The sequence below is a fragment of the Rhinatrema bivittatum genome, chromosome 9 (assembly GCF_901001135.1).
Source record: "Rhinatrema bivittatum chromosome 9, aRhiBiv1.1, whole genome shotgun sequence".
In the NCBI taxonomy this organism is placed as follows: Eukaryota; Metazoa; Chordata; class Amphibia; order Gymnophiona; family Rhinatrematidae; genus Rhinatrema; species Rhinatrema bivittatum.
This window is the reverse complement of record NC_042623.1, coordinates 263,871,287-263,899,088: the sequence shown is the minus strand read 5'-3', so window position 1 is coordinate 263,899,088 and position 27,802 is coordinate 263,871,287. Positions and strand designations below refer to the sequence as shown.

General features: G+C 46.1%; 1 protein-coding gene across 3 annotated transcripts in view; it reads left to right on the top strand.

Annotated features, from left to right (window-relative positions):
• Positions 1-27,802, top strand: part of SMC4 (structural maintenance of chromosomes 4) — a 318,061-nt gene that overhangs the window by 27,529 nt on the left and 262,730 nt on the right. For all 3 annotated transcript variants that reach the window (XM_029617081.1, XM_029617080.1, XM_029617082.1), the window contains exons 7-9: positions 2,881-3,008; positions 20,141-20,281; positions 26,457-26,607. In XM_029617081.1, the coding sequence (XP_029472941.1) occupies positions 2,881-3,008; positions 20,141-20,281; positions 26,457-26,607 (420 nt within the window). The remainder of the gene's footprint in view (positions 1-2,880; positions 3,009-20,140; positions 20,282-26,456; positions 26,608-27,802) is intronic.

The following is a 27,802-nucleotide window of genomic DNA, read 5'->3' as shown; positions in this document are numbered from 1 at the left end:
CTCTACTTCAACGGCATGGGAGAAGAAAAAAACTGATACCTCACGCATATCCAGCATAGCTCCCTGCTTCAACGGCAGGGGAAAAGAAAAACTGATACTTCACGCATATCCAGCATAACTTCAACGGCAGGGGAGAAGAAAAAAGGATTCACACTCACAAAGCGGGGAGTAGCTGGCTTGTCACGGCGGTTACTACCCCAAACCAAATGTGCCTGATACTTCACTTTCGATGCATATCCAGCATGGCTCTCTACTTCAACGGCAGGGGAGAAGAAAAAAACTGATACCTCACGCATATCCAGCATAGCTCCCTGCTTCAACGGCAGGGGAGAAGATAAACAACCAATAAGGGCTGTATAACATAATCTGGGTAAAAAACAAATAAGCATGGGTGTAGCTTGCTTATTGCGGCGGTTACTACTCCTACTACCTCTAACTAATCAAGCTAGATATTTCACTTGGATGCAGCTCCTCCACCACTCTCTACATTAATGGCGGGGGTGGAAGGGAATTAGAACCAAGAGCTAAGAGAAACAGATAAGTATGGGAGAAGAAATGAGGGAAGCTTGCTGGGCAGACTGGATGGGCCATTTGGTCTTCTTCTGCCGTCATTTCTATGTTTCTATGTTTCTATTATGCCTCCAAAGAGAAAAGGGAAGGTGAAGGTATATCCCTCCATACCTTCCCTTCCAGCGTGACAAAGGACCATCCCCGAATGCAGGCTCGATTACCCGAGTAAGGAGGAGCAAAACCCCGCTGACAAATATGAGAAGGGAGCCCCCATATCGTCTTGGGAATTATCGTTAAGCCCTCCTATGCTAAGGATTCCAAAGGCAATTACCTCAACCATGCTGCCGGAGTCTGCGCTGCCAACAATGTCCAGGGCAGGACCAGAAGAAGCAGCAGAGGGAGCAGTCCCGGGCGAACTGGTCGGTGGAGAGACAACACGGCAGGGAATTGAAACGACACTGGTCTCGGACATTTTGAAGCCGGTTTCTTCGAGCGGTAAGGCAGTCTTAATTCCTTCTATGAATGAATTTACTCATTTGGCTTCAATTTTTGCCCCAGGAACATCCACCAGAGAGAGTTTCTTTTCCAAAACCCAAAGTGGTTACATTGGATGCTCTCTGGGAGCTAATGTCCCATCAAAATATGAGCCTGCAAAACTGTGTAACTCAAATAACCCAGAAAGATTAGAAATTGTGACCCAAGAGCATGACTCTCATTTATTGGAACAAGCAAATAAGATACAAGGACTTGAGAACCAGATGAAAGAAACACAGAAAACACAGTCAGTTATGGTACAAGACTGTTTAGATTTAAATAAGAAAACAGAAATGTTGGAAAATCAGTTAAGAAGATTAAACTTGAGACTGTTAAACTTCCCGAGGATACTTGCTGAACAACCGCGAATCACTCTTCGTAGACATCTAAACGAGACTTTACAAATTCCCTTGGAGAATATACCGGCCTTTAATAAGGTTTATTTCTTGCCTTTCACTTGTTTAGGAAATAAAGTACAATATAATCAGCTAGAAATTTAACAGAATTACTGGAATCTTCAACTACTAAAGCAGTAGAAAGGGCGACCTTGCTAATATCATTTATATATGAACAAGATATGGGAATGATTATGAAAAGTTATTTTCAACATATGGGGGTCAATTTTATGGTACAGTTTGTCCAGATATTTCCTAATTTGGCAAAAGCCACTCAAGAAAGGAGAAAAGGCTTTCTGGCCTTACGCCAGGAAGCCTGATCTTTGGGTGCAATATATCAACTTCGATACCCATGTAAGTGTATTATTAAATTTAATAATGAGATATATATATATATATATATATATATATATATATATATATATATATATATATATATAAACGTGCCTCGGTATATAAAAAACCCTTAAATATATATATATATTTATTTTATTTATTTATTTAACCCTGGAACATCTTAAACTGTGGTTAAACTCCCAGAGAAGATTGCTGATGAGTATGTATCATCACCAACAGAAAGTCCTGTTACTTAGCTATATATAAAGAGGGTAAAGATATAGCAGGCTAATGACCTTTTTCTTTTTGTGAATTTATATATTTTCTGATACTCCCCTCCCACCAGAAATATTGGGGACTGAAGTTAAAATTAATGTTTCTATTGGATTATTCCTATTGAATGTTTTTTTTTTCTGTACAAAGAATCTATGCTTTGTAAAAGATTGAAATGCAATAAAAAAAAAAAGATAGGTTTCACCGCAGGAGAGCGGGGCTCTAAGGGTCCCTCCCTCAGTTGAGAATTCCTGAGGTGATTTCTGATATCCCTCAGAGTGAGCCTTGGTTCAGTTGCTGGTTCCCGGCGTCGACTTAGCCCCCAGGATGGCTGAAAGGCAGCGGGTGCAGAATCGAGTGCGGCGGTGAAGGTATTCCCCTCTCCCCCCGTGGCTGTCAGTGTGTTTGAGAATCAGTGTTGGCTGTCAAACTCGCTGACAGCCGCCACTCCTGTAAAAAAAAAAAAAAAAAAAAAAGGCGCTAGGGAAGTGCTAGTGTCCCTAGTGCCTCTTTTTACCACGGGTCCTCATTTGAATATTAAATCGCGCGCACAGGAGAGCGGGCACTCACCTGTTCTCCTACAACTTTTACTGTATCGGCCCATTAGTTTGATATGTAACATCCCTTCCATATATGAGAGCGTACACATCCAGTAGAGGAAGTGCCTGCTCTTCTGCATATTTTCCACATAATGAAAAAGTTTATAAACTACACAAGATTAAATATGCTGAAAATGACAGTCTAAAGTACATAGATTGTAAAAATGTTTTTAGTGACTAGCACATTGCTGTTTTCCCATTCTGAAGTATTGTAAATGTTTTCTTCTTTATAGTTAAACAGAGTTAAAATGGTAGAAAAAGAAAAAGATGCTCTGGAAGGAGAGAAAGATAAAGCTATTGAATTTCTTACCTTGGAAAATGAAATTTTTAAGAATAGAAATCATATCTGTCAATATTACATGTAAGTAAACCCTGGTATGGGATTTTTATGGGATTTCAATGATTGGGAAGAAGTTTTTTGGTAAGGAAATCCTGTTCTGTTGAAACAACGTGCCATTTCAAAGCAGATTTGTTTAAGGAATGTGAACTGTGGCTTACAGTTTAGAACTCTGGGGAGTTCTGATCTTTTGAAAGAAGGGCAGACGAAAAAATATTTGAAATTACCTTCATATGTATATGCATTGTATATGTATATATACGATTACAACTTATATTTTCTTAGCGTTCACACAGGTGAATCCAAAACTAATGGATTATGCACCTCTACCAGCAGATGGAGTCTATGCAAAACTGACATCACAGTATATATACCCCTGCTGTGACATCAGCCTGCTGGTATTCTGTCTCCAGCAGATGGTGAACATGCATCTCCCTACTGCAGATTGCTTAAAAAAAAAAAAAAAAGAAAGAAAGAAAGCAAGAAAAGGATTACGTGCTCCACTCTCCTGTGGTGATACGTTATGGTGCCTCCCTCAGTTGAGAATTCCTGAGGTGATTTCCGTGGTCCCTCAGATGAGTGCCTTGGTCCGGCAGCTGGTTTTTCAACTGGTGTGGATTTAACTGTTTAAAAAGAAAACAAAAAAAAACAGCTGATAGGTAAGCAGGTGCAGGACGCAGAGCACAACGGTGAACGCATGTGCGCACTCCCCTGTAGCTGGAGGCAGATTTTGTACTCAGCCAGGACTGACTAAGCTCAGGTAAAGGACAATTTAAATAAATAAATAGGGGCGTTAAATAGGGATTCCTCCTCCATCCCCACCCCACCCCCCAGTCTCTGTGCTCAGCAAGCGATCCAGCTTTTGCTTTTGAAGCAATAGCAATGAATTTACAGATAGCTTCCTGTTGTTCCCACCTCCAGGGGAGCTCAGGGGACGTGGGCAGCCTGGTGGGTTGAATAACCTTTTTAGCTAGACTCCGCTGTCATGTTATTCTTGTTTGCTGCAAGGTAGGCTGCAGCGGCATATTTACATAGTAACATAGTAATGACGGCAGAAAAAGACCAAAATGGTCCATCTAGTCTGCCCAGCAAGCTTCCCAAGGTAGTAACTGCTGCTCTGGGAGGTTACCTCCAAGCTTTTTTATTTATTCCCATCCTCTAGCCTTTAGGGATACACAGTGTTTATTCCATGCCCCTTTGAAATCCTTCACAGTTTTACATAAGAACATGCCATACTGGGTCAGACCAAGGGTCCATTAAGTCCAGGATCCTGTTTCCAACAGTAGCCAATCCAGGCCATAAGAACCTGGCAAGTACCCAAAAGCTAAATCTATTTCATGTCACCATTGCTAATAATAGCAGTGGCTATTTTCTAAGTCATCTTAATTAATAGCAGGTAATGGACTTCTCCAAGAACTTATCCAATCCTTTTTTAAACACAGCTATACTAACTACACTAACCACATCCTCTGCCAACAAATTCCAGACTTTAATTGTGCGTTGAGTGAAGAAGAACTTTTTCCGATTAGTTTTAAATGTGCCACATGCTAACTTCATGGAGTGCCCCCTAGTCTTTCTATTATCTGAAAGAGTAAATAACTGATTCACATCTACCCGTTCTAGACCTCTCATGATTTTAAACACCTCTATCATATTCCCCCTCAACAGTCTCTTCTCCAAGCTGAAAAGTGCTAACCTCTTTAGTCTTTCCTCATAGGGGAGCTGTTCCAATCCCCTTATCATTTTGGTCGCCCTTGTCTGTACCTTCTCCATCGCAACTATATCTTTTTTGAGATGCGTCGACCAGAATTGTATAGAGTATTCAAGGTGGGGTCTCACCATGGAGCGATACAGAGGCATTATGACATTTTCCGTTTTATTCACCATTCCCTTCCTAACAATTCTCAACTTTCTGTTTGCTTTTTTAACTGCCGCAGCACACTGAACCGACTATATCAATGTGTTCTTCACTATTTTTTATTTATTTTTATTTATTTGAAGCTTTTATATACCGAGGTTTAGCACATGCCTTCACCCCGGTTTACATTGGAACGAAACAATGATACATAGAACAATTTGAGAAACAAAAGTATATGCAACTAGCATATGGAGAAGGAAGTAACAGGAATAACTAAAAAATAATTTAATTCAAATAACGAAAAAGAAAATAGAAACGAAAAACGAGGAAGGTATATACAAACTCGTGCTCTGAATACAAGAAAGTCTGAATGGGAAAAGTAGGAAATGAGGGGGGGATGGGGTAGGTAATGGAAGGAGGAAGGGGTAGGTATGCGGAGAAGAGAAGAGGGGAGAAGGATGGGAAGCTTAAGGCATCACAATTGTGGATTGCTTAAATCATCATTGAAAGTCTGGCTGAAGATCCAGGTTTTCAGTTCTTTTTTGAATGATTTATTTTCGATGATAGTGGTGAGGTAGCATGGTAGGGCGTTCCAGAGTTTAGGCCCCGCTATGGAGAGAGCTCTATTTCTGGTGTTAGTAAGCTTAGCCATGGGATATGTGGGTATTTCGAGTAGACGTTTTTCAGAAGTTCTGGTGTTCCGTTGAGGTTTGTGGGGGTGGAACATTTTACTGACTGCGGAGTTAACTGAATTGTGTAAAGCGTCATGGATGATCGTCAGGGTTTTGTATTCAATTCTTTGAATGATTGGTAGCCAGTGTAGGCTTTTTAGTATTGGGGTGATGTGATCCGATTTTTTATTTCCGGTCAGTACTCTTGCAGCGGCATTCTGCAGTAACTATGACGCCTAGATCTCTTTCTTGGGTGGTAGCACCTAATATGGAACCTAGCATTGTGTAACTATAGCATGGGTTATTTTTCCCTATATGCATCACCTTGCGCTTATCCACATTAAATATAATCTGCCATTTCGATGCCCAATTTTCCAGTCTCACAAGGTCTTCCTGCAATTTATCACAATCTGTTTGTGATTTAACTACTCTGAACAATTTTGTATCATCTGCAAATTTGATTACCTCAATTGTCGTATTTCTTTCCAGATCATTTATAAATATATTGAAAAGTACAGGTCCCAATACAGATCCCTGAGGCACTCCACTGCCCGCTCCCTTCATTGAGAAAATTGTCTATTTAACCTTTTAGATCCTGCTTATTGAAGGAATTATTTCCTGATGCCCCTTTTTATATATCTTAGTTATCTAGACCTCAATATGGGGTATATGAACTTGTGGAACATTGGTACTTAAAAGGTTAATCCTACTTTCTGTTACCTGTCTTTTAGCCAGTTTGTAATCCATGAAAGGACATCGCCACCTATCCCATGACTTTTTACTTTTCCTAGAAGCCTCTCATGAGGAACTTTATCAAACCCCTTCTGAAAATCTAAGTACACTACATCTACCTGTTCACCTTTTTCCACATGTTTATTAACTCCTTCAAAAAAGTGAAGCAGATTTGTGAGGCAAGATTTGCCTTGGGTAAAGCCATGCTGACTTTTTTCCATTAAACTATGTCTTTCTATATGGTCTGTGATTTTGATATTTAGAACACTTTCCACTATTTTTCCTGGCACTGAAGTCTGGCTATCCGGTCTGTAGTTTCCTGGATCGCCCGTGGAGCCCTTTTTAAATATTGGGGTTACATTAGCTATCCTCCAGTCTTCAGGTACAATGGATGATTTTAATGATAGGTTACAAATTTTAATTAATAGGTCTGAAATTTCATTTTTTTAGTTCCTTCAGAACCCTGGGGTGTATACCATCCGGTCCAGGTGATTTACTACTCTTCAGTTTATCGATCAGGCCTACCACATCTTCTAGGTTCACCGTGATTTGGTTCAGTCCATCTGATCTTTACCCATGAAAACCTTCTCCGGAACGGGTATCTCCCCAACATATTCTTTAGTAAACACTGAAACAAAGAAATCATTTAATCTTACCGCGATGGCCTTATCTTCTCTAAGTGCCCCTTTAACCCCTCGATCATCTAACGCTCCAACTGACTCCCTCACAGGCTTTCTGCTTCGGATATATTTTAAAAAGTTTTTACTGTGAGTTTTTGCCTCTACGGCCAACTTCTTTTCAAATTCTCTCTTAGACTGTCTTATCAATGTCTTACTTTTAACTTGCTAACGCTTATGCATTATCCTATTTTCTTCTGTTGGATTCTTCTTCCAATTTTTGAATGAAGATCTTTTGGCTAAAATAGTTTTTCACCTCCCCTTTTAACCAAGCCGGTAATCGTTTTGTCGTCTTTCCACCTTTTTTAATGTGTGGAAATCATCTGGTCTTTGCTTTTAGTCTTCACCACTTCCTCCGGAAGGGCATTCCAAGCATCCCCTACGTGTTGTGCTCGGGGGTGGACCCTTGTTCTGGGGCAGAATTGGAACGCCTCCTGAAAGGAAACAGGAGGTAACTGCCCCCAGGGGGCGGAACACTGGAGGAGATAGAGGCTGGGAAGAGCTTCACCACTGGAAGTCTGAGGTCCCCCTGGGAGGAGCCCGTAGGGACCCGGGCTGCTTGGACTTAGGTGGGCCTTGCACGGAGAATGAAAGTCCAGTGTGCCCATGGAGACAGAGGGCGCGAGATCGGGTTCAAAGGTGACTGCTGGTTAGAGCAAGGAGAACCAGAACAGTGTTGGCGATGACAAGGCGAGGACCAGAGCCAGAATCTGGAGACGAGGTCAGGCAGGCCGAGGTCAAGATCCAGAGTCAATCTGAGGAATGGTCAGCAAAGCAGGGGTCAGGTACCAGAGGTCAGATGAGGTCAAAGGCAGGCTGAGGTCTTAAGGCAGGCAGGTCAGGAACAAGCTGAGGTCTTTGAGGCAGGCGGCAGGGAAGCAGGCAGGTCAGGAACAGGCTGAAGTCAGTAGCAGTAAGACAGTCCGAGGGTACTACCTCGGTGGGTAGACAGACAGACGAACACAGGAACAAGCAGGATGCAGGAACTAGGATGCAGGAGCAAGTGAGAAACAGAAGGATCCTGAACGAGACTAGGAACAAACAGGAACATGCGCAAAGGCAATCTTAGAACAAACCGACTCGATTGCCAAGGCAAGGAAGCTTAGACAGGAGCTTCCTGATATTGGGGGATCAATCAGGGCGTGCCGCGGAGCTTGGACCAGCCATTGGCCCTACATGAGTCCGGGCAGTCTGTGCACGCGTATGGGTGTGGCTAACATGGCCGATGTCGCCGAGCCTCGGCATGATGCCTGGCATGCTGTGGAAGGCCCGACGACCATCGCTGCGGGACGCTGGGGCCTGACAGGACTGGCAACTACTGCGAGGGAGGTCGTCCCGTGACCCGCTATGGAACCATGAAGGTGAGTAGCCCCGTGCCTGTGACGGCGCAGGCGGGGCGCATAAAACTACCCTCAGTGAAGAAATATTTCTTGAGATTGGTTCTAAGCCTTCCTCCCTGGTTTTTCAAATCATAACCCCTAGTTCTACTAAAATGTTTCCAATAGAAAAGGTTTGCCGACCATGGATCATTAAAACCTTCCAAGTGTCTGAAGGTCTGTATCATATCACCTCTGCTTCGGGATATACATATTCAGGTTCTTCAACCTCTCCTCATATGTCATTTGATGGAGACCACCTCCATCCTGTCTCTATCTTCTTTGAGATACGGTCTCCAGAACTGAACACTGTAGTCCAGGTGAGGCCTCACCAAGGATCTGTACAAGGGGATTATCACTTCCCTTTTCTTACTAGATATTCCTCTTTATGCAGCCTAGCATTCTTCTGGCTTTTGGCTATCACTATGTCACACTGATTCATCGACTTCAGGTCATTAGACACGGTCACCTCGAGGTCTCTCTCCTGCTCCGTGCACATCAGCCCTTCACTCCCCAACGCATACAGTTCTTTCGGATTACCACACCCCAGACACATGACTCTGCACTTCTTGGCATTGAATCCCAGCTTCCATATCTTCGACCACTCTTCCAGCTTCCTTAAATCCCATCTCATTCTCTCTACTACTTCCGGTATGTTCACTCTGTTGCATATCTTAGTATCATCTGCAAATAAACTTTACCTTCTATCCCTTCCACAATGTTGCTCATGAAGATGTTGGACAAAACCGGTCCCAACACCGATCCCTGTGGTACTCCACTTAACACCATTCTCTTTTCAGAGTAGGTTCCATTTACCATCACCTGTTGTTTTCTATCCGTCAACCAGTTTGTAATCTATGCCATCACCTTGGAGCTGACTCCCAAGCTTCTCATTTTGTTGATGAGTCTTCTATGTGGGACTGTATCAAAAGCTTTACTAAAATCCAAGTAAATTGCATTGAGTACTCTTCCCTGATCCAGTTCTCTAGTCACCCAATCAAAGAAATCAATTAGATTTGGCTGACAGCACCTTCCCCTGGTGAATCCATGCTGCTTCTGCTCGAACAACCCACCGGATTGTAGATAGTTCACTATCCTTTCCTTCAGAAGAGTCTCCATTAATTTTCCCACCACCGAGGTGATGCTAACTGGCCTGTAGTTTCCAGCCTTTTGTCCTCCCCCTCTTGTGAAACGGGACCACCACCACTCTTCTCCAGTCACTGGGCACTACACCCTTTTCCAGGGATCTAGTGAATTGGTCACACAGCGGACCTGCCAGCACATCTGAGTTCCCTCAGTATTCTGGGGTGAACCTCATCCGGCCCCATGGCTTTGTCTACTTTTAGTTTTCTTAGCTCTTCCCATACATTATCTTCCGTAAATGGAGTTTCATCTACTCCACCCCCTTCTACAGTCTTGATGACTGTCCTTTTCCAGGGCCTTCCTTAGTGAACACTGAACTGAAGTATTTGTTTAATATTTCTGCTAATTCTTCATCTGTCTCCACCCATTGATCCTTATCCCCTTTCAATTTCACTATACCACTATGGACCTTTCTCTGATATATCTGAAAAATATTTTGTCACCTTGCTTTATCTCCTTGGCAATCCTTTCCTCTGCCCAACATTTTGCTTTCTTGATTACTTTTTTCATCTCCCTCAGTTTCGCCAGATAAACCTCCCTGTGTTCCACTTTTTAGGATCCTTTATATTTCTTAAAAGCTGCTTTTTTTTTTTTTTTTCTTACATCAGCCACCTCCTTTGTGAACCAGATTGCATTCTTATTTCTCTTACTTTTGTTTATTTTTCTAGCATATAGATTTGTTGCTTTTGTAATTGCTCCTTTTAGTTTGCCTCACTGTTGTTCGACCTCTCCCATTTTCTCCCAGTCTTCAAGTTCTGTCTCCAGATAGTTCCCCATTTCTACAAAGTCTGTTTTTTTCAAAGTTCAAAACTCGGGTCTTTGTGTGACTTCTCCGGATCCTGTTTGCAACATTAAAGCATACTGTTTGCCCAACTAAGCACTAGTGGTCATCAACCACCTGGACTAGAGATAGTAGCCCCATTAGTGAGCACTAGGTAGAGTAAAACTCCCTCCCTCGTGGGTTCCATTACCATTTGTTTGAACAGAGCCTCTTGCAGGGCATCCACTATCTCTACTTCTGTTAGATTCTGCAGAAGGGATTCTCTAGTCCACGTCCAGAAGATTAAATTCACCAACAATCAACACTTCCCCCTTCTTTCCCATCTTTATAATGTCTTTGATCAGTTCTCTGTCTAGTTCTTCCGTTTGAGTCGGAGGCCTGTACACCGCTCCAGTAAAAATGGATGTACCATCATCCTTTTTTTTTTTTTTTTTTTTTAGCACGACCCATAATGCTTCTTCTCTACCCCACCTTCCTTGCAGTTCAGTTGCTTGGATATTATCTTTGACATAAAGACTATTCCTCCCCTTTTTTTGTCCTTTCTGGTATTCCTTAAGTTATAGCCTGGTATGGCCGTATCCCACTCATGAGAATCCGTGAACCATGTCTCCATGACAGCAACAAGGTCCAAGTCTGCCTCCACCGTTGTGTGCAAAAGACTGCTGTTTTCAGTTTTTATGGGTTCGTGCTTCTGCGCTTGGTTGGGCTACCAGGGTGCACAATTGCACATGCTTTTTTGTATGCACTATCTGAGCGTCCCGGTGGAGATCAGTTTATGCACTTATCAAGGCTCAGTGTTGAGTGCCTAAATTTTGGGTGCACTATTGTGAGATGCCTCTTAGGGCCTATTGATAGACTGGCACCCATAGCAAAGAAGCCTAAGCTCTTTATCCTATATGTTGCTTGTCATAATTGGGCAACTCAATCTGACGTTCCCTCTAACTTGTGTCAGCGCTGCTTGGAGGCTCAGGGAGAATTGCTTCTGTCTGATTTTACTAAGCCCAGTTCTTCCCAGCCTGGTGCAGGAATGGAAAAAGAGCTGCACAAAGGGTCGCCTGACTTTGGAGCTCCCCTAACTGGGAAGCGGCGGAAGATAGTTCAGTGGGCACAGAACAGGTGCCCCTGGTTTTGGCATGGTTCCCTCTGCCTTTTCTTGGATAGAATTTTTTTCAAGGATTGCTGTCTTTTCTTCAGGCGCAGTCCTTGGCCCCGGCCAGTCTTAACAGGTCAGGGTCGCAGGTGGTGAAATCCCATATACCTGATGCTGTGAGTAAGTGTCAGGGTACACCTGGAGTCGGTCTTCCTGATAGGTATCCGGATGGTATGGATGATGAAGCCGACCTTGCTCCCTGGAGAATGGGGAAGTTCCTCTGGGATTGGAGCCATCCAATAGCTAGCTTAGAAACCATTGGGCTCGCTGGCAAAACTCTAGGCTGGTTCTCCTCTTTCCTAAATAACAGGTTTTACAAAGTCTCAGTCAACAACAAATCTTCCGAAGCCATCCCCCTTGAAACAGGAGTACCACAAGGGTCGGCTCTATCGGCCATGCTCTTCAATATTTACCTACTACCCCTTTGCCAACTCCTATCAAGCCTAGGAATAACTTACTACATGTATGCTGACGACATTCAACTCCTCATTCCAATCACTTCCACCTTAGAAGACGCATTGTCGATTGCAGCCACACACCTCGATACAATTCGAAATATACTAAACCACCTAAAACTATGCCTAAACATGAGCAAAACCTAATGCATTCTAATCAGAAGAAAAAACTCAGGATCATTAACCACACTACCTCTCCAAATTGACAACCTCCGCATACAACTCAAAGATAACGTAAAAGACCTTGGCTTTTGGATTGACAGCGATCTAAACTACAAAAAACACATTGCAACTAAAACAAAAGAAGGCTTCTGTAAACTCCAAATACTCAAACACCTAAAACTATTGCTTCACCACCAAGAATTCAGAACCGTCCTACAAACCCTCATCTTCACCAGCCTAGACTACTGCAACTCACTCTTAATAGGTCTACCTAAAACAGCCTTAAAACCACTTCAGTTATTACAGAATGCCGCAGCCAGAGTCCTAACTGGTAAAAAGAGATCCGACCACATCACCCCCGTACTCAACAATCTACACTGGCTTCCGGTAGACAAAAGAATAGAATTCAAAGTTCTAACAATTCTACACAATGCAATTCATAAAGCCGACAACACAGCTCTGGACAATGTTATTGTTATTGTTCAATGTTATTAAATATTCAATGTAATGTTAAATATTGTTATTGTTCAAGGATTGTATTATATGTTATTGTTCAATGTATTATATATTATTGTTCAATGTTCTTTGTAAAAAACCCCGGTCTGACTTCCCAGACCAGGGCTATCTTTTCGTTTCATGTAAACCGGACTGATTTGTATTGTATACAGGAATTCCGGTATATAAAAATTAAAAATAAATAAATAAATGTCATACATGTACACAGGTCACTACGTACGACCAGGTCAACAAGTAACCTACATCTAGAAGTGCCACCATTACCGCTAGCCAAACTGTCCTCCACAAGAAATAGAGCCATTTCCATTGCTGGCCCGAATCTATGGAACTCCTTACCACAACACCTGAGCTCACAAGAAAACCTTAAAGCTTTCAAAAAAGAACTCAAAACATGGCTATTCAGCCAAACACTCAAAGACGGCATAGGATAACACAACAGACCACACCTACTGCATCCCCTCTTCGGGTATGCAATATCATTCCAGTGACTATTTCACTAACTCACCGAAACCTCATCAATCTTCTCCCTCTAACAATTCTTCCCCAGACATAATTTGAGCACAGCTATATACCTCGTTATATGATTTATATCGTTTGTTTGTTTTTATTTATTGCACTAAGTTATTGTTCAGTACCAGTTCCAGTTTCTGTTTAAATGCTTTAGATTTAACAGGTTGTTGTAAATGTAAACCGGAGTGAAGGCATTTTTTTTTTTTTGCTATACCTCGGTATATAAAAAAACTCCTAAATAAATAAATATAGAACTATGTTGCAGTTCTTTCATAGAGATGAGTTACTTATGGCTGAATCTATGTCTGACCCAAATAAAGATCCCATATTGATTTCTTTGTGTAAAGCCTCATGTTTCTTTCCTATTATGGAGGCCTTTCAAGAATTAATTGATCTTGAACTTGGTGCCCGGAACTTAATTTTAAAGGGGGATGAGTCTTGTAAGGACTGTACCCCCTGGGCCCAGTTGTGAGAGAGGAATTGCGTTTTCCGAAGTTGGATGCACTTGTGTATGCCATTACCAAGCAGACAACTATTCCCGTAGAAGGGAGAGTGGCCTTGGAGGACGCACAGGATAGGAGAATTGAGGCTATTCTTAAGCAGGCTTTTGAAGCAATGGCAATGAATTTACAGATGGCTTCCTTTTGTTTACTGCTCTTTCGGGAGATCGATGAATCTGGTGTGAATTCCAGGGCAGTGATGGAACCAGCAGCCACGTTTTTGGCAAATGTGAGCTGAGATTTGGTCTGCACTTCGGCCAGAGGGGTGACTTCAGTAATAGCGAATAGGTGTCTGCTAGGGTTGAGAAATTGGTCGACTGATACAATCTTGAAGTCTAACCTTATGAAGTTGCCCTTTAAAGGCTCTCACTTGTTTGGGAGTGACCTGGAGAAAATGACCAATAAGTGGGGTGAGTCCCCAGTTCCTCTATTACCAAAAGATAAGAAACAGGTACCACAATCTTTTCCTGTAGATAAGCAGCATGAATTCGCCATGCTGACTGGGACGTACTCCGGGCGGCTAGGTGGCGGAGCTCTCTTAGAACACTGAGTCTTTCAGTGTAGTGTGCCTGCTTGGATCCTGCCGCGCTTCCCCCTTCCCCTTCAGTCCGTTTTTTTCCGCACGCGTGACTGCACGTGGAGCTCTTCTCTTCAGTGGAACACTTCTTCTGAAGAAAAATAAACAAAGAAGAGGAAAAAGTATTGTTTTTCTTCTTCGCTTTTTTCTTCGCTTTTTCGAGGAAATGCTGCGGCCACCACGCTTCAAATTTTGCCAATGTGGCAAAATCATGTCTGTGACCGGGCATACCAGATGCTACATCTGCTTCGGACCGGATCATGACCAGGCGACCTGCAGGGACTGCGGACTCATGTTCCCCCGAGCCCGGCAATAGAGGGCTGCCAGGATCGCAAAACTTCGTGAAGCGGCATCTGGCTCGTATGCCCCTTCTGAAGACTAGACTCTGTCCTCCCTGGGGCCCCCCACCTCCCTGGGCCTCCAAACCTCCTTGGTGTAGGGCCTTCCGGTTTGTCCGGGCCGGTGCCAACGCATAACACAGGAGACACATCGGCGCCAAATACGCCATCTGCACTAAGTAGCATCGGGGCTCCGTCGCAGAGAGCCAACTGCATGCTTTGGGATTGAAGCACAAGACTTCGGCACATCAATGCTACCGCCCTCGACGCACACTGTCTCAAAGACCCCCAAGAAGCACTCATCAGGGCACAAAAGACCCAGGGAACTTTCCCCACTCCTAGTAGTGGCGCCTCTCATAGGGTGCAGTCGGCAGTGCTCAAAGTGTTACAAAGCGTTGAGCTGCTGGCACCACCGGTGCCCGAACATCCGCCATCAATGCTTGCACCCCTGCTGGAGCGTCTGGACATCCTTCTTGGCGCACTGGTGCCCGAGAGGCCTTTGATGCCTCTGCCACAGACACCCTCTACCAGAGTGATCCCGATTCCCAGGTCCTGCGAGGAAAGATGAAGTCTTGGGGACTGGGCACCCTTGCCTGTTGTTCCCCGGGCCGCCGCCGATGCCCCCTCGATGCCGGGGGCTCCATTGATGCTGTCGGTGCCCCCACAGCCTTCGGTGCCCTTGGGGCCCCGGGCCCCAGCGAGGAAGGAGGGTCCTTATGGACCCGTGGGGCGATGATGCTTCAGACTAATCCTCTGAGTTCTCCGACGACCCTATCGGAGCCTTCCCCACTGGAGGAACTGCATCAGTCTCCATCAGAAGACGTGTCGTTTGCTAGCTTTGTAAGGGCAATGGCAGAGGCCATACCCTTCCAGCTCTTGTCTGAGGAGGATACTTGCCACAAGATACTAGAGGTCCTCCAGTTCATCAATGCTTTCAAGGAAATCATGGCGATGCCGGTGGACGACATCTTTAAGGAGCTCGTCTTCTGTATGTGGGAACACCAAGTGTTTGTGTCCCGGTGAACAGGAAGGCCGATGCTACCTTTCTGATGCAACAGGCCGTGGCCTTTGATCGGCGGCACCTCTCCCACCATTCAGCGGTTGTGGAGTCCGCACTCAAGAAGGCTAGACGCTCCCAGACACATGCTTCTGCCCCTCCGGGGCGCGAACACAGGGAGCTTGATGGCATAGGAAGGAAGATGATTCAAGGGGCCATGAGGGTGGCCCCCATTGCGGCCTACCAGCTATACTTGACCCAATACAATTGCAGTCTGTGGAAACAGGTCCAAGACTTTACGGAGGGCCTTCCCCAGTAAAGGCAGGAGTCTTTTGCAGCCATTGCCATGCTGGGCCTTGAGGCGGGTAGACACGAGGTGAGGACTACCTATGACGTGTTTGATACCGCAGCCCGCCTGGCCGCCAGGGGCTTTGGTACCAGACGGTTGGCTTTGCTCAGAGCCTTGGGAATCTGGCCAGAGGTTCAAAACATGCTTGTGGATCTCCCTGTACAGGCGAGAACCTGTTTCGGGATAAGGTGAAAGAGATCATGGTGCAGCTGAAAGATTAGCATGATACTCTTCAGCAACTCTCCAGCAACCCCTTCGAAGGCCTTCCTCTTCAAGGAAGTCCTCCAGGCCAGGCTCTCGCAAGCCCTTTTACCGGCTGAGGAAATACTGTCCTCCAGCCGCCCGTGCCCGCCCACCTCTGACCAGTCCCAGAGGTCATGGCCGACAGTAGTGGGCTCCGAGGACCCAGCAGGCCCCTTCTACAGGCTTTTGACTGGCGGCGAGGGGGCATGTGTCAAACGCTGGTTCCTCTGGTGGTCGATCCCCCGGTCGGTGGCAGGCTCCTTTGCTTTGCCCACAGCCGGGAAGCGATCACTTTGGACCGTTGGGTCCTCTCCATTGTCTGCCAGGGATACCGCCTGAACTTCAGAAGGCTCCCAGAGACCGCTCCCCCAATGTCCATCGTGGGGTTCGCCCACCCATCAGGTAGACCTTCAATCGGAACTTTCTGCCCTGCTAGCAGCAGGCACAGTAGAACCAGTTCCCCGCTAGCAGCGGGGCCACGGCTTCTACTCGAGGTGCTTTTTCATTCCAAAGAGGAACAATGGCTTATGGCCCATTCTATGATGTATGCATACTAATACCGGTATATAAAAGTTTTTTTAAATAAATAAATTCTAGACTTCAAGGTATTAAAACCGTTTTCTCGTAAGAGAAAAATTCAAGATGGTCTCTCTGGGCACGCTGATCCCGTTCCTGCAAAAGAGGATACTGGCTTTTTGCTGCCTCGACTTAAAGGAGGCTTACACCCACATTGCAATTATCCCCAACCACAGGAAGTACCTCCGCTTCCTGGTGGGGGTGACACATTTTCAATACAAAGTGCTTCCCTTTGAGCTGGCATCGGCCCCACGTGTCTTCACTAAATGCTTGGCAGTGGTTGCTGTCTACCTCAGACGTCGCTCGGTCCATGTCTTTCCATGTCTGGGCAATCGGCTAATCAGAAGCGACTCCCGCTCCAGGGCTTTGAACGCACTCGCCCTGACGGTATAGAACTTGCAGACATTGAGATTTGTCATCAACTTCCCCAAGTCGCATCTCTGTCTGTCTCCATGGCTAGGCTTCATAGGCGCCAGGTTGGACACGGCACAAGCAAAGGCTTTCCTGCCTAAGGGTCGCCCTCTCTTCGCTGGCCGCCCTCGTTCGCAACAGCAAGAGGGTGCCGGCCTGCCTGCTGAGCCACATTGCAGGAAAAGACAATGTAAGAGCCGTCTTTCTCAGCAGACAGTCTAGACCCAGAAGAATGGGAATTGTCCAATGATGCGTTTCAGCTAATAGTGGATCTTTGGGGCCTTCCATTTCTGGATCTGCTGGCAACTTCTTGCAGTGCAAAGGTTCCTCAATTCTTCTCTTGCAGGAGAGATCCCAAGCCCTCGTGCAGAAGTGGCTGGAGGGCAAGCTGCTGTATGCTCTTCTCCTGTGGTCCATGTTGGACAGAATGGCTCAGACGATCAAGAGTCACAGGGGGATGGTGCTTCTAGTGGCACTAGATTGGCCCAGGAGGCTGTTCTATGCAAATCTGGGAAGGCTCCTCATGGACTCTTCCCTCCGGTTTCCAGCACACAGGGATCTGCTACAGCAGGGGCCTGTTCTTATGAATATCCAACTCATTTTTGTTTTAAGATATGGCTTTGAGGGGGCTCGGTTGCTAAAGTGTGGATATTCTACTGCAGTGATTGCCACCTTGCTGAGAGTGAGAAAGTTCTCCACTTCCTTAATCCATTTGCAGGTTTGGTGAGAGTTTGAGGCTTGGTATGAGGATTGAGGAGTTCTTCCTTGTTCAGTTAAGATTCCGCTCATTTTGGAATTTTTGCAATATGGCTTGAGTAAAGGGTTGGTCCTTAATTCCTTCAAGGTACGTGGCAGCTCTTGCCTGTTTCTGAGGTCAGGTGAATGGTGGAATCTTGTCAGCTCATCCAGATGAGGCCTGTTTCTTGAAAGGAGTGTGGCATCTTCGTTGTCCTTTTGCAGTTACCGGTGCCCTTGTGGAGTCTTAATCTAGTTTTTTATTTTTTAGTGGGCTTTAATTTTAGACCAATGCGTAACCTTTCCTTGAGGTTACTGATCTTGAAAACGCTGTTTCTTGTGGCGGTTTGTTCAGCGTGTTGGGTATCCAAACTGCAGGCCTTGCCTTGTCGGGAGCCATTTATACAAGTGGATCTGGGGGCGATACAGCTGTGCACTGTTCGTTCCTTTTTTGCCAAAAGTGGTCTTGGGTTTTCACTTGAATTCAAGTCCATTTCCCTGCTGTCTCTGGACAGGGAAAGATGTGGAGGAATATCACCTGTTGCGACCCCTGGATGTCAAGAGGCATATCTTGAGGTATTTGGAGGTTTCTAAACCTCTGAGGAAGACAAATCGCTTGTGTGTTCTTCACAGTGGAAGGAAACAGGAAAGCCGGCACCACAGGCTACAGTAGCCCGCTGGATTAAAGAGGTGGTCTCGGCCGCTTATTTGAATGCTGAGCAGTCATTGCCCTGTCAGATTAGGGCTCATTCCACTCGGGCTCAGGTAGTGTCAAGGGCAGAGGTTAGATGGTTGTCTCATGTCGACATTTGCCGAGCTTCAACGTGGTCCTCCTTACATACTTTTTTCCAGGCATTATTGCCTGGTTGTGCAGATCCTGGAGGACGCAGCCTTCGCATGTTGCGGTATTGATTGGACCGCGGGCAGCTTCCCACCCTGTTTGGGAATAGCTTTGGTACATCCCACTGGTTTCGGATTCACCTGTCTGAACGCTAAGAGAGGAGAAACTACTTATCTGATAATTTCCTTTTCTTTAGAACAGAAAGGAGAATCCACCTTCCCACCCTTGGCTGCTGAATGGCTGTGCTACTATCCTCCTGCATGGCTGAGTGTTCCAGGGAGTACTGGTTAGGGTCAGTCCAGTCCCTAGACGAAGGGGTAGATTTTTAAAAAATGCGTGTTCGCGTAGTTTTGTTGGCACACCAGTCGCAAACAAAAGTACGCTGGATTTTAGTAGATACGCGCGTAGCCGCTAAAATCCAGGATCGGTGCGCGCAAGGCTGCTGATTTTGGGCAGCCGGTGCGCGCCGAGCCGCACAGCCTGCCTCCGTTCCCTCCGAGGCCGCTCTGGAATCGGAGCGGCCTCGGAGGGAACTCTTTCGCCCTCCCCTCCCTTCCTCTTCCTAACCCACCCCCCCCTACCTTTGTCCACGGATTTACGCCTCCCGGAGGGAGATGTAAATCCACGCGGGCCGCTGGTGCGCCGAGACGCAACCCGGGGCTGGTTCCGGAGGGCACGGCCACGCCCTCGGACTGCCCGGGCCGAAACCACGCCCCCGAAACGCCGTGTCCCGCCCCCAAAACGCCGCGTTGATCGGCCCCGCCCCCTGACACGTCGCCGACAAAAAACCCCGGGACTTAAGCGAGTCCCAGGGCTCTGCGCGCCCCGGCAGGCCTATGGAAAATAGGCTCGCCGGCGCGCAAGGCCCTGCTCGCGTAAATCCGGGCGGATTTACGCGAGCAGGGCTTTTAAAATCCGCCCCTTAGGTTATAACCCACTTTGTCTGAGCTCAGTGTTTTCCTGTTGGCTGAGTGCTGAAGTGGTTGTCTGTTAATAATCAAGTTTTGTTAGTTTGTCCTCAGTTGGTTTTTGTAGAGAATACTTGCAAACCGATGTCACTGCAAGGTATATATACTGTTGTCAGCTTTGTTCAGGCTCCATCTGTTGGTAGAGGTGCATAACCCACTGGTTTTGGATTTTTGGATTCACTTGTCTGTTCTTTTAAAAAAAAAACAAAAAACGAGGAAATTATCAGGTCAGTAGTAATTTCTCCTTTCTTTCATGACATTTTACAACAAATGGTACATAATTTACAAGTCTAAAATTTCTGAAAAAGATTGAAACCATGTACACAACACAGATTTAATTTCCAGAAAAATCTTTTTTATATTTGAACATTTTCCTCTTTCCTTTTCATTACACTTTCTTCTAATTTAAGAATTGGGGTGTGTGTATGTATTTTTTTTTTTTTTTAGTAAAACTACAGATTTTCCAGATGTCAAATTTGAGGATTGAGACCTTCTGGCAATTGTACTGTATTTCCCTGCTGCTTGTTTAAAAATTTGTTTTTGTATTTTAAAACCTAATATAGTTTTCCTTATTTGTTTGTCCCCACTAGCCATGATCTGCAGAAGCGGATTAGTGAAATGGAAACACAGAAGCAGAAAATAAATGAAGATACTAAAGATATTAATGAGAAGAGTAATAAACTTGCTGATGAAATGAAAGTAAAAAATAAAGCCTTGAAGGAAATAGAAAAGTAAATATTGTCTTGCAAAATTGTAAAAGACCTCATATAAAAATGTTAGTGTAGAGAATTGTGTGAACAGGTCATTTAATTTTTTAGCTAGTTTTTTTTTTAATTACTCTTGCATATCTGATGTCTGTTAACCTTATTAACTATAGACTGCTGCAACAGAATAAAGTGTGTAAATTGGTCTGCGTTGTATAGTGTACATTTCTGTTATCTACAGGAGTATGTTAACATTTTTTGACCTTGTGTTTCTTTCCTATTTGAGATAAAAAAAAAAAAAAAAAAATTGTGCAAATTGGAATGCTTAAATTTGTTTCCCTGTACGTACCAGGATCAGTCCAGACTGCTGGGTTATGTCCCCCGTCCAGCAGATGGAGTCAGAGAGAAAACTGAAAAGGCACCCTCTATATACTCTGGTGCGCCCCCTGCGATCCTCCAGTATATCTCTGACTCCAGCAGATGAGAGAGCATAACCTGCGGTCCTGATCTCCTGTAGTTGGGGAAGTTCCCTGTCAGGTTAGGTTATAATTATATGGCTTAAAGATTTGGTGACTAGCTCATTGTAAATTTAAGAACTAATTTTGCCTATTCTGGAGCCATAGCAGGCAAGGCAGGGTGCTACCCTAGAGCCTTTTCCCGGAGTTTTTCTGTCTGCCCAGCCCAGTGAGAGGAGGGGAGTATTAATCGGTGGGCCGGTCACTCTCCCTCTCCGACTCCTGAGAAGTATTAATTCCTCGGAGAATTAGATTTTATGGGTGTGGTGCACCCTCTGCCGGCTCCCAAGTAAAAATAAATAAATAAATAAAAAATTTTCAAGTTTTATTCGGCTGCTGGTAGCAGCGCTACTGGTTTAAAAAAAAAAAAAAAAGAGGTGATTTTTTCCTTTTCGCCTGCTTACTCACTGTGCTCTCCGGAAGGGGTGCTTGTCACCCGGGCCCCTTTTCGCGCCATTTTCGCGCCGTTTCTCTGCGATTCAGCATGCCTCGAGGAACCATTTGTGCAGCGTGTGGAGAGCAGGGTCGCCGGCTCTCCCGCGAGGGCCTCTGTTCCCGGTGCCTTCCCGGGGGGGAGGGGCCCTCGCGGAAGACAGCCGCGACCGGTATCTCCCCTTCTCCGCGGCAGGAGCCAAGTTTAAATTCGGGCAGACCACGACTCTCCTCTCCTCCGTCCTCGGAGGCAGCGGCCATTTTGGGGCAGTCAGCGGCCATTTTGGGCGATATCGATCGCGATTCAGTGTCGTCTGAGGAGGGAGAGGACCTCCTACCCCAATTTCCTCCGCAGCTTAGCCCTCAGCCGACTAGAGGAGCCAGGGGAGGTTCCTCGAAGAGGCCTCACCCTTTTTCGTCACAGTTTGTGCTTTTGCTCCATAAAGCTTATTTGGAAGCAGAAGCTGAATGGGAACAGGCTGCTCCTATTTCTGATAAACGGGGAAAACTTTCAGCTCCCACTGGCTTGGGCTTGGGAACCCCTATTCCAGCCCTTCCTCCTAATCCAGCCCCTCCTCCTAAGCCTCCAGCGCATGTTACTATTGATCCGGTCTTACCAGACACTCCCACCCCGGATTCAGGAATGGATATTGGGGGCGGGGATCCGGTCGAAGGGGACGACCCTCAAATTCTCAGATTATTTCACAAGGAGGAGTTAGATCCTTTAATCAGTCATGTGCTACAGGAACTGAGAATTCCGGTACCCCAGATTGAGTCAAATGACCTACCGGGTGACTTAGAATTGACCGAACTCCGCACTCCATCGCATGCTTTTCCTTTTCATAATAAGCTTGCTCAGATTATCTACCGGGAATGGGATAATCCAGAGGCCACTCTTAGAGTTAGTCGGGCGATGGATAAACTTTACCCGCTACCTGCGGATTCATTGGAGTTGCTTAAGGTGCCTAAAGTAGATTCCGCTGTCACAGCCGTGGCGAAACACACTACCATCCCGGTGACCGGAGGTACGGCCCTAAAGGATCTTCAGGATCAGAAGTTGGAGACCTTATTGAAGCGGATATTTGAGGTTTCAGCCTTAGGAGTACGGGCAGCACTTTGCAGTTGCATGGTGCAGCGCGCTACCCTTCGCTGGGTACAACAGATGTTAACATCGCAAGATCTGCCGCCGCAGGAGGCGGAGCAGGCCAACCGCATGGAATCCGCAGTAGCTTTTGCTGCGGATGCTTTTTATGATCTGCTTCGCACCTCGGCCCGTTCCATGTCTTCCGCAGTATCGGCGAGAAGGCTACTTTGGCTGCGTCACTGGGCTGCCGACTCGTCCTCCAAAGCACAACTGGGTTCCTTTCCTTTTCGCGGTAAACTCTTATTTGGGGACGAGTTAGAGCAGTTAATTCGTTCTCTGGGAGAGAACAAGGTATTTAAGTTACCGGAGGACAAACCTCGGTTTTTTCGGTCTTCGGGCAATTTTCGCGGTCGTTTTCGCGGGCAGCGTCGATTTCGCTCCGGTAGAGGCTCCTCCTCCTCCACTTATTCATCTAGACAACCTACCACGCATTCTCAAGCATGGACTCCTTCCTTTCGTGGCAGGCGGCCAGCGCGTACAACAGCGTTGCATTCCTTTGCCGCCGCCAAAACAGCTCAATGAAGGGACGCTGGCTCATCCCTCAGTTCCGAAAGTAGGAGGACGTCTTTTTTACTTTCGAGAGGAATGGGCCAGAATTACTACCGATCAGTGGGTTCTCGACATCATTCATTACGGGTACGCATTGGAGTTTGCAAGGCCCCTCCGCGACCTGTTCCTCATTTCTCCCAGCGGTTCCCAAGCAAAACAGCAGGCGATTGCGCAGACGATAACTCGGTTACAAGACCTTGGAGCTATAGTGCCGGTTCCACCTTCCGAACAAAGAACGGGTCGCTATTCCATTTACTTCATCGTCCCAAAGAAGGAAGGCACATTCCGTCCCATTCTGGATCTGAAGCAGGTCAACAGAGCGTTACACATACCGTGCTTCCGGATGGAAACTCTGCGCTCTGTTATCGCAGCGGTCCACAAAGGCGAGTATTTGGCTTCTTTGGACCTCACAGAGGCTTACCTGCATATAGGAATCCAGGAGTTCCATCAAAGGTTCCTCCGCTTTATGATAATGGGCTCGCATTTCCAGTTTTGTGCTCTTCCGTTCGGCCTTGCGACAGCTCCGAGAGTTTTCACCAAGGTCATGGTAGTGGTCGCTGCAAGTCTCCGGAGAGAAGGTGTTCTCGTACATCCGTGTTTGGACGACTGGCTTATCCGAGCAAAGTCCCTACCTCTCTGCGAGGAAGCGGTACAGAAGGTGCTTCTCCGGCTTCACTCTCTGGGTTGGGTCGTCAATCACTCCAAAAGTTGGCTGATACCCACCCAGCGATTGGAGTTTCTGGGAGCCTTGTTCAATACCAGTCTGGGCAAGGTTTTCCTCCCTCAGGCACGGATGGAGCGCTTGCAAACTCATGTTCGCCGTTTATTGCTTCACCCCCTGCCGGTGGCGTGGGATTATTTACAAGTTCTTGGCTATATGGCATCCACTCTGGATTTGGTTCCTTGGGCTTTTGCACATATGCGTCCTCTACAGAGGGCGCTTCTATCCCGTTGGGACCCCAAATCTGAGGAATTTCAAGTGCCTTTGCCACTCTGCGAACCGACACGGACCAGCCTGCAATGGTGGTTGAATCCACTCCATCTCCTCCAGGGGGTCGATTTGGAGCCCCCTCAATGGATCATTGTCACGACAGATGCCAGTCTGACCGGTTGGGGAGCGGTCTGTCAATCTCAGTCCACTCAGGGGCGATGGACGCCTTCGCAAGCCAAGTGGTCAATAAATCGTTTGGAAACCAGAGCGGTCCGCCTGGTGTTGCAACACTTTCTCCCTCTGATCCGGGAGCGAGCTGTCAGGGTCCTGTCCGACAATGCGACCACGGTAGCATACATAAACCGGCAAGGCGGGACAAGAAGTCAGCTAGTGGCGTCCGAAGCCAGTCGATTAATGGCTTGGGCGGAAAAACACCCGTCTCGTCTTGCAGCGTCACACATCGCCGGAGTCGACAACATTCAAGCAGACTTCCTCAGCCGGCAACAGCTAGATCCGGGAGAGTGGGAGTTGTCTCACGAAGCACTCAGACTCCTCATCCAACGGTGGGGAACTCCCCGACTGGATCTCATGGCGACACACTCAAATGCCAAGGCGGCTCGCTTCTTCAGTCGCAGACGGGAATACGGGTCGGAAGGTGTAGATGCCCTGGTTCTACCCTGGCCCGTTCGCGTTCTCCTCTACGTGTTCCCTCCGTGGCCGTTAGTGGGGAAAATCTTGCGCCGCATCGAATCACACGCGGGTCCAGTTATTCTAGTGGCTCCAGAATGGCCAAGGAGACCATGGTTCGCCAATCTGGTCAACCTAGCAGTGGACGGCCCCTTGCGTCTCGGTCACCTGCCTCATCTGTTACGGCAGGGTCCAGTATTTTTCGACCAGGCCGATCGCTTTTGTCTAGCGGCTTGGCTTTTGAGAGGCGTCAATTGAGAAAGAGGGGTTATTCGGATTCGGTCATTACTACTCTTCTGCAGGCTCGTAAACCTTCTACTTCGGTAGCCTATGTCAGAGTATGGAAAGTATTCGACACTTGGTGCAGGGACTTGGAAGTGCCACCGCGACAGGCTACGGTGTCTCATATTCTGGCATTCTTGCAGGAGGGCCTAAAGAAGGGTTTATCCTATAATTCCCTCCGTGTGCAGGTGGCGGCTTTAGGCTGTTACCGCGGTAAGCTTGAAGGGGTTTCCATCGCCATGCACCCTGACGTAGCGCGGTTTTTAAGAGGGGTTAAGCACTTACGCCCACCGGTACGGGCTATCTGTCCCTCTTGGAGCCTAAACTTGGTTCTCCGTGCTCTTTGTTCTTCTCCGTTCGAGCCTTTACGAAGGGCTACCCTCAAGGATCTCACTCTCAAAACAGTGTTTCTCGTCGCTATTTGTTCGGCTAGGCGAATATCCGAGCTCCAGGCGTTGTCTTGCAGAGAGCCTTTTCTCCGTATTCATGATTCGGGGATTTCGCTCCGTACTGTTCCTTCCTTCTTGCCGAAGGTAGTTTCCGCTTTTCACATCAATCAAACCATCGATCTCCCTGCTTTTGTTCTGGACGATAGGGATGCGTCTCGACAACCGGAACTTAGGAAGTTGGATGTGCGACGGACGCTGTTGAGGTATTTGGAGGTTACCAACCCTTTTCGACTGTCTGACCATCTTTTTGTTTTGTGGAGCGGTCCGAAAAAGGGAGCTAAAGCGTCCAAGACTACGATAGCTCGCTGGTTGAAGGAGACCATTGCTTCTGCTTACACTTGTCAGGGTCGTACCGTTCCGGCTGGTCTCAAAGCCCATTCTCTGCACTCTCAGGCGTCGTCTTGGGCGGAGAGTGGTTTTGTCTCTCCTCAGGAGATTTGCCGGGCGGCTACTTGGAAATCCTTGCACACTTTTGCTAGACATTACCGATTGGATGTGCACACTCCGGTGGACTCTTTCGGTAGCGGTGTGCTTCGCGCGGGACTGTCTAGGTCCCACCCCATTTAGGGCAGCTTGGGTACTTCCCAGCAGTCTGGACTGATCCTGGTACGTACAGGGAAAGGAAAATTAGGTCTTACCTTTGCTAATTTTCGTTCCTGTAGTACCGAGGATCAGTCCAGACGCCCGCCCATATCAGTGAAGAGTCCCGCGGCGGCTCTGTTTTTCAGCTTTTCTGTTTCAGATGGTGCTCGTTTTTCCTGTTTGTATTTCATGGCCTAACGCCTGGTTTCCTCGTTTTCCAAATGTTCATGTTTATCTTGTTCTAGTCACCAGTTTTCAGCCATTGTTTCTTGTTTCATTCTGCTTTGTTATTGATTATACTGAAGGATCGCAGGGGGCGCACCAGAGTATATAGAGGGTGCCTTTTCAGTTTTCTCTCTGACTCCATCTGCTGGACGGGGGACATAACCCAGCAGTCTGGACTGATCCTCGGTACTACAGGAACGAAAATTAGCAAAGGTAAGACCTAATTTTCCTTTTGTTTGTTTCCTTGATGCTCTTAGTGTGTGTTGTTTTTTTTATTTGGGGGAGGGGGGAGAAAGTGGTGTTGAGGGGTCATAGTTGAGGTTGCATTTCTTTTGTATTCCAGTATGTTGTACTCAGAAAATTCCAATCTGCAGTTCTTCATTTCATGGTATCTTTTCCCTATCAGGAAACTTAATAAAATTACAAAGTTCATTGAGGATAATAGAGAAAAATTTACCCAGTTGGACCTGCAAGACGTTGATGTGAGGGAGAAACTAAAACATGCCAAAAGCAAAGCCAAGAAACTTCAGAAACAGCTACAAAAGGACAAGGAAAAGGTATTATTGAACTTTTAATATTACTATCATTTTTAAAGAATTTTCTTTAAACGTATTTGGGAGGACTTGTTTAGACTTTTTCCTATTTAGAAATAGCTACAGTTGAGATTTGTTAGATTTTTTTTTATTCATCAGTTTTTGGGGGTTTTTTTTTTTTCTGCTATATGCACTTCTAGGGTTTTATGAATTGAATGTTTTAGCAGATGTTTTCTGTTCATGGGGTCAATGAGGTTCCTTTCTTATTGTGAATGTTGGAATGAAATGACCTAGGAATTAGAATATCTTCAGTCAAGCAGATTTAAAGTATAGACCGAGTCCTTGGTTTCCTACAGTGCTGTGGCAAGGGACTCTAAAGTTAGCTCGGTTTACAACACAATCTACAATAATATACATAAACAATTACATTAAATCAATGAGGTCAAATAACATATACATTAAAGACTGACATGTTCTTGGATAAGGTATTTAGATTGGAGGATAGGTTCTTCATGACATTGTTCTTGAGGGCACAAAAATTCAGCTGAAAGGGAACTCTGGTGAAGTAGCGTTGAGCAACCTTCATAAATAGCCTCAGTCTATTTGTGGCTTATTGGTTGAAGCCTGTAACATTCCGGGCAAGTATAATCATAGGTTGCAACACGCTTTAGTCGCACCAGTAGGTGCTGAAACTGTGACACTGACACTGTGCAATTTTAAGAACACTAGTGTGTGTGCACTTATCTTTATTCGAACGCAGGAGAAGGGCAAGAAAGTCCTGAAGCGTGGCCTCCGACACCGTGGTGTTTCGGAGTCTGTTACTCCTTCATCAGGGACCTTCAGGAAGAGATGAGCCTTCAAATGTTTCTGCGTGTAAAGATAAAATAATCAGAGTTCTTATATGCTTTACTGCTAAAGATGCAAGGGCTCGGTTTGGAAATTGAAACTTACTCCGCTGTGTCCCGGTCAGTATGCAAATTCTGAGACGGCGATTGTCTGTGCGCTGGAACAAGTGAATATCTTTTAAGAATAAAGCTGAAAAATGCTATGGTTTCTCAATAGTGGTTAAAAGTTAACCTGACTTACGTGCACTATACCGTTGTCACCTGCCAACATGCCGTTCAGATACTGACAGCTTGCGCGCCCGAGAGACGCTGACTTTAAGGGGGACCCGTCGAATCGTGATTTGACAGGAAATGACGTACGAGCTTACAAATAT